Source organism: Bos grunniens, chromosome 26, assembly GCF_055505025.1.
Source record: "Bos grunniens cultivar Pamir isolate PY7600 chromosome 26, Bosgru_T2T1.0, whole genome shotgun sequence".
Classification (NCBI taxonomy): domain Eukaryota; kingdom Metazoa; phylum Chordata; class Mammalia; order Artiodactyla; family Bovidae; genus Bos; species Bos grunniens.
This window is the reverse complement of record NC_141190.1, coordinates 46,554,182-46,570,387: the sequence shown is the minus strand read 5'-3', so window position 1 is coordinate 46,570,387 and position 16,206 is coordinate 46,554,182. Positions and strand designations below refer to the sequence as shown.

The 16,206-nt window shown below is 46.2% G+C and overlaps 1 protein-coding gene across 4 annotated transcripts in view; it reads right to left on the bottom strand.

The window, feature by feature from the left end:
- Positions 1–16,206, bottom strand: part of DOCK1 (dedicator of cytokinesis 1) — a 562,075-nt gene that overhangs the window by 118,247 nt on the left and 427,622 nt on the right. For all 4 annotated transcript variants that reach the window (XM_086377709.1, XM_086377710.1, XM_086377711.1 and 1 more), the window contains exon 30: positions 5,924–6,002. In XM_086377709.1, coding sequence (XP_086233835.1) covers positions 5,924–6,002 — 79 coding nt within the window. The remainder of the gene's footprint in view (positions 1–5,923; positions 6,003–16,206) is intronic.

Here is a 16,206-nt window from a genome sequence, read left to right as displayed (position 1 = left end):
AGCACGGGGGGTGTTCAGGGCCATGAAACTGGATGCACGTCATTATACATTTGTCCAAACCCACAGAATGGACAACACATCTGCAGGGAGTCCTGATGCAAAGTAAGCACTCAGGGATGATGACGGGTGAGCGTGGGTGTAGCAGTTGCATCAAATGCACCATCTGGTGGGGGATGTTGATGTGGGGAGGCTCTGGGTGCTGGAGGCGGGGTGTTTCTGGGAAATCTCTGTACCTTCCTCTTAATTTTGCTGTGAACTTAGAGCTACCCTTTAATAAAATACCGGAAAAGGCAATGGCACCCTACTCCAGTACTCTTGCCTGGAAAATCCCATGGATGGAGGAGCCTGGTAGGCTGCAGTCCATGCGGTCGCTAAGAGTTGGACACGACTGAGCGACTTCCCTTTCACTTTTCACTTTCATGCATTGGAGAAGGAAATGGCAACCCACTCCAGTGTTCTTGCCTGGAGAGTCCCAGGGACGGGGGAGCCTGGTGGGCTGCCGTCTCTGGGGTTGCACAGAGTCGGACACAAATGAAGTGACTTAGCAGTAGCAGTTAATAAAATACAAAAATTTTAAAAATCATATAAAAATACAAACATTAATAAAACCTTTAACGGTTTCCCTGGCATTCCAGTGGTTAAGAATCTGGACTTCCACTGCAGGGGGTGTGGGTTTGATCCCTGGTAGGGGAAGTAAGATTCCACATGTTGTACACTGCCGCCAAAAAAAAAAAAAAACAACCAACCAGACAAAAAAAAAAAAAAAAAATCCCTGTAAGCTATGCATGATTTGAGCTGTGACAACTAACAGCATTCACGATGCTGACCTGAGAAGCAACAAGTTCCGTGACTGGGTCAACAGAACCTGAACGTGGTCTGGGGGCCGGTGAGCGCTGATAATGGTGTGAGTGTGGTGGTCTTACTCTAGCTATGTAGCGGAGGGCCTCTGTTTGTATGAAATATGTACTACAGATTGGGGGAGGTGATAGGGTGTCAAGCTGGCAGCTCACCAGGAGAATGCTGAGAATAAGAGCTCTTGGTGCTGTACTCGCCGGAAATGAGAAGCAGACTGGGAGGGGCGGAGGGACGCAGAGGGCAGAGTAGCAGCCCACAGGGAGCAGTGGTTCTAAGGAGAAGGAAGTGTCTGGGACACCAGGACATCAAAACATGGAAATGTGCCTCGTGGGAGGACCTGCTGCCTGGAGCACATGCGGAAGCCAGTCTTGGCCATGCAGCACCCAGGCCTCCCTCTGGGTATGGGAGGATGAGAACCTCCTAGAGTGGAGCAATCAAACCACACCTGTCAAGGGATAAGGGCCAAAAGAGCTCATCGCAGCCAAGGCGCTGGGCATGGGGGGAGCTTCCAGAGGACCAAAGGCATGAAGACAGCGCACAGGGCCAGCAGTAACCCGTAACACGCTCTCAGCAGCCACACCTGAAACACACAGCCGTCTGTGTGTGTGGCTCAGCACCTGATGGGCATGGCCTACATGGATAAAAGGAGAAAACCTAATGAGGGACACGAAAAAAGCCACAAATATTCCTGTGTGGGATGGGAAAAAATAAATACTGCCAAGTACTCTCCCAAATGCTGTTACAATTCTACTACAATCTTTTATGAACTCAACAGAACCAATTACAATGTAAACAGCGTGTTTCAAAAGTTGAACACGGTGATTTGGAATTTCACATCGAAGAGGAAATGCGCAAAAAGTCAAAATACTTTTGCAGTAACATCCTAGCCAGGAAGACCTGGCTCTACTAGCTGGGTATAAAACCCATAGTTAATAACACAGAAAACAGAACGGATACACACCCGCATCTGTAATTGTGGGTATTCTTGGTGGCATGTAAAATCACTGGGAAAGAATAATTTATTCATAAAATCATGTAGGGAAAAGTAAATGTAAACCAGCTTCCAGCAGATGTAGATAAACAAGGACAGGGGACTACAGTCAGTGTCTTGTAATAACTGATAATGGAAAACTGTGAAAAGGAATCTATACATATAGATATACGAATACAGAAGTCTATACAGAGGCATATAAAATTGAATCACTTTGCTGTACACCTGAAGCTAATGCAATGTTGTAAAATAACTATACTTTGATTTTAAAAAATGATTAAGGAAAAGAAATCACAGATAGATTCAATGTTAGTTTTTTTTTTAAAGCAGAAACACAAAGCATTATCAGATACCAACTATAAACAAAACAGTTAAATTTATAATCAAAGAAGGGCCAAGCAAAAAATAAAACCCAAAAAGCCATTTAAAAGAACTGACAAATTTGACTACAGAAAAATTAAGTATTTCTATACAATAAACCTAAACCCATGACTAGACTACATCAAGAATTTCAACTTACAAAAAATATGACATATAGCACAATAGAAAAATGAGCCGAGAAAATGGACAGTTCATACTAGAAATCCTCACAGCCAGTGAGTACTCTCAATCCAACTAGCAATCAGAGAAATATCAACAAAAATAAGAATCAATAATTTTAAAGAAATTGGTATTGGAGAAGATCTGGACAATGATGCTTTGCAGAGAAGGCTGGTGAGACTGCAAATTGCTAGAGCATTTGAGGATGGTAATTTATCAGTGTCCATCAAACTTAAAATGTCTCACCATCCAGTCTGGCAATTATGCTTCCAGCCACCAGCAATGCTGCCCTGAGACGGCTGTGTCACCCTGTTCACGGAAGCATTGCCGGGAACGGGGAAAAACCGGAAACAGCCTGCAGGTCATCAGAGCAGGAAGGCCTGAGCCAGTGTTGATGCATTTACACTGTGGAATAGGACAGAACTGAAAACCAGGAAAGCGTGACCCCACTCACGTGTAAAGCCAAAACAATCCCGGTCTTGGTCCAGATATAGCTGACTCCTGGGTGTGAACTACTCGAGTCCACTTACAGGTAGACATTCTTCATTAGCAAATACTACAGTAATGCACAGTCTCTTGTTGGTTGAATTATACTCAGATAAACCACCTTCCCCAACCTACCCACACTGTTCAAGGGCCAACTGTACATGCTTAAAGAAGCCTCAGAGATAACACACAACAATTATTCTAAAAGTTAACCAGCAGTTGGAAGGAAATCCAAAAAAGAGGGGATATATGTATCCACATGGCTTCCTTGGTGGCCAGACTGTAACAAATCTGTGTGCAATGTAAGAGACCTGGGTTTGATCCCTGGGTCGGTAAGAGCCCCTGGAGAAGGGAATAACTACTCACTCCAGGATTCTTGCCTGGAGAATCCCTTGGACAGATGAGTCTGGCAGGCTACAGTCCCATGGGTCACAAAAAATTGGACACAACTGAGCAATGAACACTTTCACTTTCTTTTCACATGCATGCATGTATGTATGTGTGTGTATATATATATATATATATAGCTAATATTCATTGGAGGGGCTCATGCTGATGTTGAAGCTCCAATACTTTAGCCAACCAATGCAAAGAGACGACTCATTGGAAAAGACCCTGATGCCGAGAAAGATTGAAGGCAGGAGGAGAAGGAGACAACAAAGGATGAGATGGTTGGATGGCATCACTGACACAATGGACATGAGTTTGAGCAAACTCACTCAGGAGATGGTGACGGACAGGGAGGCCTGGCGTGCTGCAGGTGGACATGACTTAGCGGCTGAACAACAACATCCAGCTGGCCTTCCCTCGAGGGACTACTGGAAAAGAACCCACGTGCCAGCACAGGAGACGTAAGAGACACGGGTTCGACTCCTGAGTTAGAAAGTTCCCTGGAGGAGGGCATGGCAAACCATGCCAGTATTCCGGCCTGGAGAATCCCATGAACAGAGGAGCCTGGTGGGCTATAGTCCACGGGGTCATAAAGTGTTGGACATGACTGAAGGGACTTCGCACACAGCACACAGCTGAGGCACTTCATTGTACAGCAGAAACCAACATAACATTGCAAAGCAACTATACAAAGTGAGGTCGCTCAGTCATGTCCAGCTCTCTGCGATCCCATGGACTGTAGCCTACCAGGTTCCTCCATCCACGGAATTTTCCAGGCAAGGGTACTGGAGTGGATTGCCATTTCCTTCTCCAGGGGATCTTCCCACCCCAGGGATCAAACCCAGGTCTCCTGCATGGCAGGCAGACGCTTTACTGTACCCCAAGTTTAAAAACATACTATTTGGTAAATACTAAGCAATGAATAAATATTTGTTGACATTAAAAAAAAAAAGCTACCCAGCAGAGGGAGAAAAAGATGAAAAAATGGGAAGGAAGCTTTCCTATTTTATTCAATGGGCTGACTTACACTGCATAAATATTTCACAAGAATGTATCTGTGTTTTAGGATGTGATAACAAACATTAAGCAAAGAAAATAATAAAAAATTTTAAGCTGAAAAATAGTAACATTTTTACATACACAGTACCTGATATATTACTACATACTTATATTCTATAATGCTGATGAAACATTTTTAATTTAATAAAATGATACAAATGCAGTTACTTAAAAAACAGAAATAAGACTCAAGCTTTCAAGAATGAGCTTATGGTTGCTAAGGAGAGGATGGGGGGAAGGGGGAGTTTGGGATGAATAGGTACACACTGCTATATTTAATGGAGAAGGAAATGGCAACCCACTCCAGTGTTCTTGCCTGGAAAATCCCAGGGACAGGGGAGCCTGGTGGCTGCCGTCTGTGGGGTCACACAGAGTCAGACACGACTGAAGTGACTTAGCAGCAGCAGCAGCAGCTGTATTTAAACTGGATAACCAACAAGGACCTCCTGTATGCAGCACAGGGAACTCTACTCAATGCCATGTGGCAGCCGGGATGGGAGGGGGTTTGGGGGAGAACGGACACATTAATCTGTACAGCTGAGTCCCTTTGCTGTTTACCTGAAATTATCACAATATTGTTTGTTAACTGGCTACATCCCAGTATGCAATAAAAAATTTTAAAAAGTTAAAATTAAAAAAATGATCTAAGGGCACAGGCACCAAAGAACTTAATCTAATAACCTAGTATCACATTTAGCTCTAAGTTGTCAGAAGACAAGGCAAATGGGAAAGTAGATGGGTGTCTAATTTTTGTTATCTGTTAATTTTTGTTATCTGTTGACCTAGGTTTGAGTAGGACCACCCTCTGGGTGTACCTAAAGTGGTTCAGGTTCTTTCTCCATGAACAGTCCTACCCAGGAAACTAAAAACCTGTTTGCCCCTGGATGCTTTGATTTGCAAACTTTAGTAAATGAAACAAATAATAACAAAACCATGATTAGCAGAAATATACCTGAAGTTTGGTGGGAATGAGAGTCCCAAATAGTAGATGCATAGTAAGAAATCATGCCAGGCAAAAATCAATCAATCAGTTAAATCACACACACAGGCACATGCACATACACGCGATCCACAAGCACCGGAGGAGGAGGGCCTGGATGGGAGGATCGGCTCACCACAGCCAAGGGCTGTTGAGGGGCTGGGACCTTGTGCCTGGTAAGGGCTACTTCAGGCAGCACAAAGCCGGCGGGGAATATATCAGGGGAAAATCGAGTTCTACACGCGATCTGGGCTCAGTGATGCAGACCCACAGTGCCTCCCGGGCTGATTCTCATCACATCAGGATGGCCTGAGACAATCTTGGCAGCCAGGCCGACTGAGACACGGCCGCCTCCCTGCTCAGAGAGTCCCTAACTTGTCACTCTGATTCAAGACTTTCTCTCTGAAACAGCTCCATCTCCTTTCTCGCTAAATTGAGCAAATACCCCAAAGGCATCATTTTCAATCCTCGGGTTCCAGTAGCACGTATTGTAAATTCCATTTCCACACCTTAAATGGGAAACTGATTAAGTTTAAGGATTAGAAATATAAGATATGGGCTCAGACCAGCAATTCGTTTTAACATGATTTCCCAACAAAGGTCGTGTCTACTCCTTCTCTCACCTGCAGCTCAAAGTTGGCTTGATCCAGAAATTTTTTGTTCAGCATATCTGCATACTGATTAATCGCTCGCAGGAAGACTCTGAAAGATCAAGAGAAAATTACATAATTACACACTTCTGCTCTGGTACCTTTGGAGGTTCGGCATTTCAATTAGCTACAATCTGAGACTGTCTGGCAAGTGAACTCTCTAAGTCCTGTGAAAAGCTGCGAAGTTTTGCCAATGCAAAGCCCAGAGAATTATATGCAGATGTTCTTCAAATTAATCAAGGAAACTAGCACATGCAGAAGAAAAGAAACACACCAAAATAACACAGTCTGAAAGTAACATATGAAAAGTATCACAAACAAAAAAACCCACTTTTTTTTTTTTAAAAAAAAAGAAGAGGTGCAAATTAAATCTTATTCTCGAGTCACAATATATTCATGTTATATTATAAAATTGGTCTTTGCTTAGCTGGCTTTTTAAAGTTAAGCATTCAAAAGTGCTGTTACACACGATCTGGCTTGGATTGATTTGGTATGTAGACTGGAAAAAAATGCAGAACAATCTGAAAAAGGTGAGAATCATGTTTCATTTGGCAGAAAAAACTGAGGACTTAAGCCTGGGACATAGCATCTCACATTGCTCTGAGAGACTGCTCAGAAGACGTAAAGGAGGAGCTGGGATACACAGTACTTTTGCAACAAAGATCAGGCGCTCAGAACTTCAGAAGATTACTGTTACTTAAAGGAAACCTGATTATCCCAACTTAAGGAATTTATCGGCTTTTCTATAGATAGGAAGACATGAGTCTGGGATCAAGGAAGCCGTTCCTTTGATCTGCACCTCAGCTCTCTGGGGCCAGAGTCCCGTGCTTTCTCACCCTGGGTTCCCTCAGGGCTCACCGCCCTGGACAGCTGTAATGTGATGATGTGATGGGTGCAACATTTCCTTTATTTACTGACGCGCCAGCAACATATCTTTCCTATCAATAGGTGAAAAATCACGGAAGCTCGGAAGTATGGTTGACCTCAGTACCATGTGTCCACCAAATGCTAGTTTTAGGCACTGTTAACTTGTTTAAATAAAGAAAGCTTTAGTAGAGATGAGAGTCATTTGCCAAGAGTTTCAGCAGGAATGTGAATTCATCCATTCACCGACATGGTACCACTGTGAGCACGCAGAACAAAATATCACATCCTTCCACACTCTGACTTTTTCTTTTCCGTGATGGAATACGCAACTCGAGGATGTCCTAAGTGACTCCAGTGCTCAGCCTTTCCCAAGCTTCTTCATTCAGTAGATTTGTCTCATGGCTCTGCAGAGTGTTTACAACAAAGCTTAGTTCAGATCCTTCTTTTTAAATGAGCCTTCTTCCTCTGCACAAAGGCAGGATGTGAGAGCAGCTAGCATCAGGTCACAGATAATAAACTTCATTATCCTCCCTCCATTTAGACAGCAGGAAGCAGCCACAGAGTGTAAGAGAAATCTAGGTTACTTACTAGGAACTGATGCTGATAAGAGGATCTCTTTAGCTATGCATGCCTGGAGAAGGTCCCCAGCCTGGACAGTCCCAGTGCCACTAAAGGCCAGTTAGCCCGGGAGGACGGGGAGAGGACAGGGCCACCTGGGGCTTTAAGGAGGTCTCCATCACCACCTCCCGCCACCACCTCCTGCCCAACACTCGCTGTCGTGCAGGTTTCTCTGGCACAAGCTCCAAGAAAGAGGATGTGCAGACAGCATTTCATTAAGAGACCCATCGGTGGGATCCACGACCAAACGAGTGTGACAAGTGGCCTGTGCTGGAGCTTGCTATCTTCGTGGCTGAAGAAAAACGTAGCCGGAGTTACTTGAATCCTTCCCTGAGGATGTTAAGACAAAACCAAGAAAGTCGGATCTGATGTTGTAAGTGCCTGCTCAGAGAGGGGCATGGAGACGCTGGCTTGTCCGGGACCAGCAGCATGGCCTGGGCAGCGGCATCCATCAGCCACAGGGTGGCTGGATTCTGCCATTACAGAATGCCCAGGGAAACTGGAAAAATAGCTCTCCTGGATGAATGCTGTAATTTATTGAGTGGGGGCGGCGGGGCGGGGGGAGGCTGAATACAGGGTATTGAAGGATCCTGACAAATTAATCGAGGAGCAGGACAAAACCACTATAATCAAGATGGAAAAAAAAAATAAGTGAAACTGTTAGTTGCTCAGTCATGTCCAACTCTTTGCGACCACATGGACTACAGCCTGCTAGGCTCCTCTGTCTATGGAATCCTCCAGGAAAGAACACCGGAGTGGGTTGCCATTCCCTTCTTCAGGGAATCCTCCCCACCCAGGGATGGAACCCTGCTCTCCTGCTTTGCAGGCAGACTTTACCATCTGAGCCACGAAGGGAGCCTTGTATAGACAGGTCGCCTAGCAACCCTAACCAGCCCCCCAGTCTTGGGCCTCAGCCCATATCATGTTCAGCCCTCAGAAGTACAAGCTGCCTGGTTCAAGCGAAGACACGCTCCCTGGCCCAGGCGGCCCCTGGCAATTGTGCTCAGATAGCATCTGTGGGTGTGCCCTGCACTTACCCAGAAACCTGAAGACTGCCCCCAGCGCCAGTGGAGTAAAACGACTTCCTGTCACGGGGAGAGTGGGGCGGTCACACAATACAAAAACACAGGGCTTATGGCCTTGAACATTTTTTTTTCTGCTCAACTTTTCCTCCGGCTTCAGAACTTGGCTGTTCACTGGAGTACCCCATGGCCTTTATGAGGTTTCAGAAAGCCCCTCTCTCCAGCCCTCCATGACAATAACAAGTTCACGTAGACATGCATTATTATTACAGGGCTAATTACTGTGCCTCAAGATAGCACCCAAAGAGTTGCAATATGCTACTTCTAATTAAGCCCTGGAACAACTTCAGCTAGTTAAATAAAGATATTGCTCAAAATGACTGGGGAAAAAAAAAAAGACGCCACGCTGAAAGAATATGAAAGCTGAACAAAAACTTTTTAATGAACTGACAGCTGAGAAAGAGCAGTGCTGAGAGAGATTCTATAATTTAGACTATAAATTTTTTAAAAAGCCAGGACAAAGAAACAAATAACATGGCATATCAGGGCAAAGCTGAAGGGATGATCAAACAAAAGCATCATTGATGCTGTCAACAAAGGCGAGCCACTCAGGCTACAGGTATCAAAGGCCACATCACCTTTACAGAACCATCATTATATCCTACGCTTCACACTTGATGGGATTGAAATCTTAGCGATGCCCCAAGTCCACTTGAAGATAAGTCAACTAACCAGACAAAAAGAAACATACACAGAGGCTAACTTTTTGGAAAGAATATTTCCTGTCTGTTGTAATTCATGAGTTATTTCTAACACATATCAAGCTAAGGGAGATAAATACGAAAATCACATTAGAAGCTTCTGCAGAACAATCTGCTTTCAGTCAATGATTATGAAAGATATCGCAGCTCAGCCAGGCGATCACACAGCAGGATGCCTACTAGATGGGAGTGAGGGGCTTCAGCCTGGCTCAAGGGAACTGACAAGCAAGACCTGTCTACCAGGAGAGGGGACATGAGACGGGGAAGGGGTTGCAAGTGGCCTCCGCTCTGCATCCCTGGTGACCCTGTCCACACTGGGCACCGCTGGCATTGCACTCAAGGACAGAAAAGCCCTCCAGTCTGTTCCCAAATGGACCTGTTTATTCGCCACTGGCTGCAATGCCTAATTGGCATCTGGCACATCACAGATGTTCACTAGGTATTAGCCACGGGAAAAGAAGGGCATGATGAATATGGGTGGCGCACGGACGGATGGGTGGGTGGGTGGATGGATGATGGATGGATAAGCTGGCTGACCCACGTCAGAGCGAAACTGTTTACTTCAGACTGGAACGCGAACATAGCCCAAACCCACAGGCTTCCAACTGAGATCACAGACCTGGTTTCAGGACCTAATGAAGCTCAGGTTCCTGATGTCTCATCACATCAGAATTCAGTGAGAGACAAAGTGATAGGTAAGAAGTAGATTTGTTCAGAGAGAAACACATTCCACAAACAAGAGTGTGGGCCATCGCAGAGGGCGAGTGTGGTGGCCTTGAAATGTGGCGTGGTTAGTTATTATGGGTTGGGTAATTTCATAGGCTAATAAGTGGGAGGATCATGCCAACTATTTTGGGGGAGGGGTGGAAATTTTCAGGAACTGGGCCACCGCCTAGTTTTTGGACTTTTGACAGTGCCTTGGAAGTGTCAAGGCATCCCTGGGCGTGTCATTCAGCTTGCTGATTGAGGAACCAGGTCCAGCTGAAGTTTAACTTGTCTGCCATCTTGGACCCAATTGATTCTAATCGATTTATGTTATGCCCTTGGGCTATGTCATTCTTTTAAAAATTGTGCCCTGCCCCCTTCCCTCCTATTTCAAGAAGGCTCAGGGAGGCCAAAATATCTGGTAGCTCCTGGCTATCCCTGCATTCTGAGATTTTCCTCTGTGGGTTCAGCTGTTAGAGGTTCTTGAAAACCAAATTTTGCAGTAGGCACTGGCATTTAATGGCTGTGCGTTGCCCTCACGCTCCTCTCCACTTCTGGAGTAAGTTCCTGGGCGGAGAGAACCTTGCCTTGTAAAAGGTAAACATCAAGATGCCCCAAGGCATCTGAGAGGACCGGTGGCCTCTGTGTGTATTCAGAAATGTTCTGGTCTAAGGACATTCGTTTATGACTGCACTGAGAGACGTCTCAGAGTCAGCGATATGTCTAGGAACTCCTTGCAGGCAAACAGCTCACACAGCCTGCTCTCCTGGGGAGAGAGAAGCCACCTTGTGGCAACCTGTTGCTGTTGTTCATTCACTCCGTCGTGTCCAACTCTTTGCGACCCAATGGACCATAGCCCACCAGGCTCCTCTGTCCATGGGATTTCTAGGCAAGAGGGGGAAAGGATGGCTATTTCCTCTGCCCGGGGATCTTCCCGACCCAGGGATGGAAACTGCGTCTCCTAGATTGGCAGGTGGATTCTTCACCACTGAGCCCCAGGGATCACAACAAGCACGACGTGGGGTCGTCTGGGTTGGTGTTGATGCCCCCATCCATCATCACTGTGCGTGAGCAGCAGGACCCAGGGCACGGAGCTCATGTCTGCTCTTTATAATGTTCCCAGCTTTCAGGAACAGGAGAGTGAGACGCTGGCAGGAGACAGAGAACTCGGCGAGGGGAAGGCAGGGAGCAGGGCAGACGCGTGCTGCTGCTCCCCTGCCAGAAAAGAGAGACGGGGTGGGGGAATGTGAGCCAAGCAAGTCCTGTCTCATGCCCAGCCACGAGCGCAAAGTCATTTCTAAAAAATGAAGTTAATGGTGTAAGAACTAAATGCTTTCATGGATACTGTCCCACAGGATCAAAATGATTAAGAAAAAGGGCAAGCCCATCTTTCACAGAGCTCTTTCCGATCATTTTTAACCTACAAAAGGTTTTATTTAAAATCTAAAAAATTTAAAGGTAAAAAACCAAACACAAGAAATAAATAATGTAGGGAGAGCCAGGGGCAAATCTTACAAAGATTCAGAAGCCCTAAGTTCTAGGCGTACAGTCTCTAGACATTCAAATTATTCAAGGCAATGACTGCAAATTGTCTTGTTAATGGCCCCAAGGAAAGAACTTTATCTCACTCTGCTTGGTAAGTGACTCTTGTCCCCAGAAAGTCAGAGTCACAACCTTCACCAGCCTCCCCACGACGTCACTCACTTTAAACAATCTAGAAATCCTGAGAGACCGAGACCATTCATTCCCAAAGCTCGTACAATGGAAAACGAACAAAGAAACAAGAAAGCCCAGGAAGTTTCCCTTGACTTCCTTTTCTTCTACCTGGATATTTAACTACAGCGAGTATTCATTTGCTGGAAACAAGGTGCTGTGCTGTAATTCCTGGTGGTGTCAAATACGAGAGTAACTGTCGTCCACACACACACACACACACATCCAATTACAGTTTTAATCTAATTCTGTTAACTATCATATACCTATCTATCCACCCATCCATCCATCCATCTATCTATCTGTATATCCATCTATCTGGCCATCTCTCTCTCTCTTTTACATCCATGTAAACATTTGGTTACCAGGCCTTCAAAAGTTGCTCAGGTTTTTGAGATTCTCCTATTTTCAAGCAACGCATAAAAGTACGAAACTATGAGCCTTCAAGTTTCCTTGAACTTAGAATCTGTTTGGGTTTGTTTGTTTGTTGTTTTTCTAACTTTGAGATTAAAGGTAAGGACGATGTATGCCACATAATTCAAAGTTATTTGAGCACTGTGACCGTCCCTGACACTCTACAAAACATTAAGTAGCGTTTGCTAAAAAAAGGAGGCAAGCCCTGTGCCTTGACTTTGGCACATGTTGGGGAGAAGGCTGGGTGAGGCGGGGAGAGGCTCTGAGAAGGAGGCGGCTGCTGAGGTTCAAGCCTTCCAACCACAGGCGTTTCCCAGAGGATGCCCCACTGGCCCTGCCTCTCCCCCACGTCCCCTCTGCATCCCAGCACAAAAGCATCCTGATGCCTCCTGAACTCCATGGGAGACCATCCCCCAAAATGACCTATTGGAAAGCAGTGTCCTGAGCCATCACAGTCCCACAGTCCTAAACAACTGTGTGTTAATTGAGAAGAAGGGAACTCAGAAAGCAGAACATAATCAGACACCAATTTAACTATTGGAAGCTCCTGGCACAGTGACAGCCCCTAAAATGACTTTATTATGACAGGGCTGCAGGCATTTCTGTGTTTCTGTTACCCAGTGTTTGCTGCCAATAAAACAGGAAGAAGAGGGACCTCATTACTGCAGAGGGAGATGCATCTATGGCGAGATGCCCCAAGCATCCCGGGTACAAGGTGAAGCCCCAGGTCTCAACAGCTGAAGCTGTGGGGCTTCTCTTGTTCCTCCTCTGAACTGACTGTAAGTTATATAATGAGATTGTACAGTTCAGTCCGAGGGCACTTAAATACCTCTGGCACCCACCCAACAGTCGCTCCGGGGGGGAAAAACTGCATCTTTTAACAAAATGTTTTGCCCAAAGTGGTTGGAAAGAAAGGCAACAGAAGTACAGAGACAGTCTATCCCTGCAGAACACTGAGCCAAGGAGTCGCAGCTGGAAATCTGCCTGAACGTGGTTTCCGCATCGCTCAGGAACGCTGGGAAGGAGAGGTGACCTAGGGTGACGTGAGGGAAGAGGTATAGACTGTGGCTTCAGGCCCACGGGACGGGTGCCTGCCCCCTGTCAACGAGTCTCCTGGCACCTCCCACGAGCAGCTGGGCGTCAGGTCAGTGTCTAAAGCAACAGTTGTTACCTCTGGTGAGATCTTGGGTGAAGAACGAAGACCATGTGAGCACAGAGAACTGACTTCTAAGAAAGACCCTGGTGTGTCCTGACGGGGAGCAATGTGCAGAAAGCGGAAGGCTTAGGTGAGACGCACCTGCAGTCTTTGTGGCTTGGGAAGCAGTGGAGAGACTGGTGTCACAAGAACTGTCTGGGAAGGAGGCTGGAAGTGTTGACGGGGGCCGTGAGAGGTTGTAGACGCCAGGGTACAGAGTTTGCACCTTGGGCGGCGGGTGATGGAGCTCCTGAAGACTTTACAGTGGGGACTGGGCCAGAAAAGCAGAAGGGTTAACCACCCTTGAATGCATGAGATTTGCTTCGTTTCTTTCCCTAATCAATAAGCCTACAGTATCCATTAGATTCTTAACTAAAATGCAAATCGCTCTGCACCTTTCTGCTTGGCCAGCTCTGGGAGATACGGGCTCAGTCTATGAGGCCAGGGCGTCATAGAATCCCCAGGGAGCATCCGCACCACATTAAGGTCTCATCCCTGCTGGGGGAGAGGGGGTGTCCTGGAAGAGAGATCAGTGGGTCCAGGTAGGCTTGTCTGACATGCTCAATGTACTTGTGCTTTGGATGTGTGTTCTCTAAGTCCCCACCAAAACAGTGCCTGTTGCCCATGAACCACTGCGGGCTGAGGGCCAGACGTCCTGAAAGTGGCCGCACCCACCACAGCCCTCTGCTTCCTCTCTCACTGGACCACCCCCCTCACTTTCTGGGGCTTGAGCATCTTCTGAACACCTTGCATGTTCCACACAATGTCGCTACTTCACAGACATCACGGTGTTTGATGCCACAAGTCTTGTGAGGTATGAATTACCTGATATTTTACAAACCAGGAAATAACAGCTCAGAGAGGCAGAAAGCATGCTCCCAGTAGGCTTAGAACAAGGTCACAACCGGTTACAATCATGTATTGCCTTCCTTAGGAAGGTTAATCACCACGGTCAGCATGATTCAAGTACAACCTTGCCACTAACTGTGTTCCTTTTACACTGCATGGAGGAAAACTTCCAGCAGATTCAAAAGTAGACAGTGAAGGACTTCTCTGATGGTCCAATGGCTAAGAATCCAAACTCCTAAGGCAGGCTGCCCAGGTTTGATCCCCGGTCAGAGAACTAGATCCCACATGCTGAAACTAAGAGTTTCGCATGCCACGACTAAATATCCCACGTGCTAAAAGTAAGAAAGATACCTACTGCACGCCGCGATGCAGATCAAAGGTCCCGTGTGCTGCAACTAGACAGCTGTGAAAGGCGCTCAGTCGTGTCCAGCTCTTTGCGATCCCATGGACTATACAGTCCCTGGAATTCTCCAGGCCAGAATACTGGAGTGGGTAGCCTTTCCCTTCTCCAACTAAGACAAATACATAAACAAGTAAATGTCTTTTAAAAAGTAGACCGCAAAAGGGACCCGTGTACTCTTCACTCAGCTTCATCGATTATTACCGTCTGTGCATGGTTGACTCATTTCTCCCCAACTTTGTTCCCCCTCCCACATTATTATTATTGTTGTTATTATTTTTAGACAGACTTTATTTCTAAGGGCAGCTTTAGGCTCACAGCAAAACTGAATGAAATGTACATGGAGTTCCCCACTCCACTGGCTCCCCCATGACCGACATCCCACACCGGGGTGGTGCCCGTTTTATAAACTGCTGGACTCCCAGTAATTCATCATCGTCACCCACAGTGCAGAGTCTCATTAGGGCTCACTCTTGGGGCTGTACGCTCTACGGCTTTGGACAACATGCAGTGACCCACGGCCCCCATGACCGAATCATACTGAACAGAGTCACTGCCCTAAAGACCCTCTGTGCTTGGCCAGCTCACCGCTCCCTCCCACTGAGCCCCTGGGAGCCACTGATCTTTACCGCTCCATCCTGGCTTTTCCAGAATGGCATACTGCTGACTCCTAGAGGATGTAGCCTTTTCATATTGGCCCCTATTATTTCTAGAATGTTTTCTAAGTTAATTTTCCCCAGGTTTAATAGTCTTAACATAAGAGACTTTATGGCAAGGGCTTGAAACACATTCTCTTGTCAAACTCTTTTTCTAACTCGTCTGAGCAACATAAGTGCCTGCTTGAGAGAGTTCAGGGATCATCACGGCCTCAGAGCTCACCCTGCTCCAAAGCATCCACTAATGCTCAGGAAGCACCTCCTTCCTAACGGTCTGGATTCTTGGGGTGGGTCACTCCATGGAAGAGGGGGTATTAACACAGATCTCACGGGCTTTTTTATAAATGTACATATATATTTATTTTCTACATTTAAAAACTGTTAACCTCGATATTTATTTATCTGGGCTTCCCTGATGACTCAGTGGTAAAGAATCAACCTGCTAATGCAGGTAATGTGGGTTTGCTCCCTGGGTTGGGAAGATCCCCTGGAGGAGGAAATGGCAACCCACTCCAGTATTCTTGCCTGCAGAATCTCATGAACAGAGGAGCCTGGCGGGCTACAGTCCATGGGGTCGCAAAGAGTTGGTATGACTTAGTGACTAAACAACAACAATAATTTATTATTTATTTATTTATTTTTGGCCACACCACGAGGCATGTGGGATCTTAGTTCCCCAGTTAGGGATTGAACCCTCGACCCCTGTGTTGGAAGGGCAGAGTCGTAACCACTGCACTGCCAGGAAAGTCCATCACAAGGCTTTTCTGAGGGCTCCGTGTCTGTCATGTAGCAGTTGTCTTGTGAATGGCATCGATTACTGTTCTGACTAATATACACACACACGTCTCTCCATGGACGGAGTAACTGGGACAGGGAGCCTCCTCCAGCTTCTTCTCACCACACTCACCTGGTTTCTCCCCACACTGTCTACAACCGTCTCTCCATCCTTCACAGCACAGTCCCCAAACCACAACCCCTGGCTTAATTTTGTAAAGTTTTTTGATTTCTTATTTTAATAAAGCCTTCTGAAAAAAACTTGTGGTGAAGATCACGTAA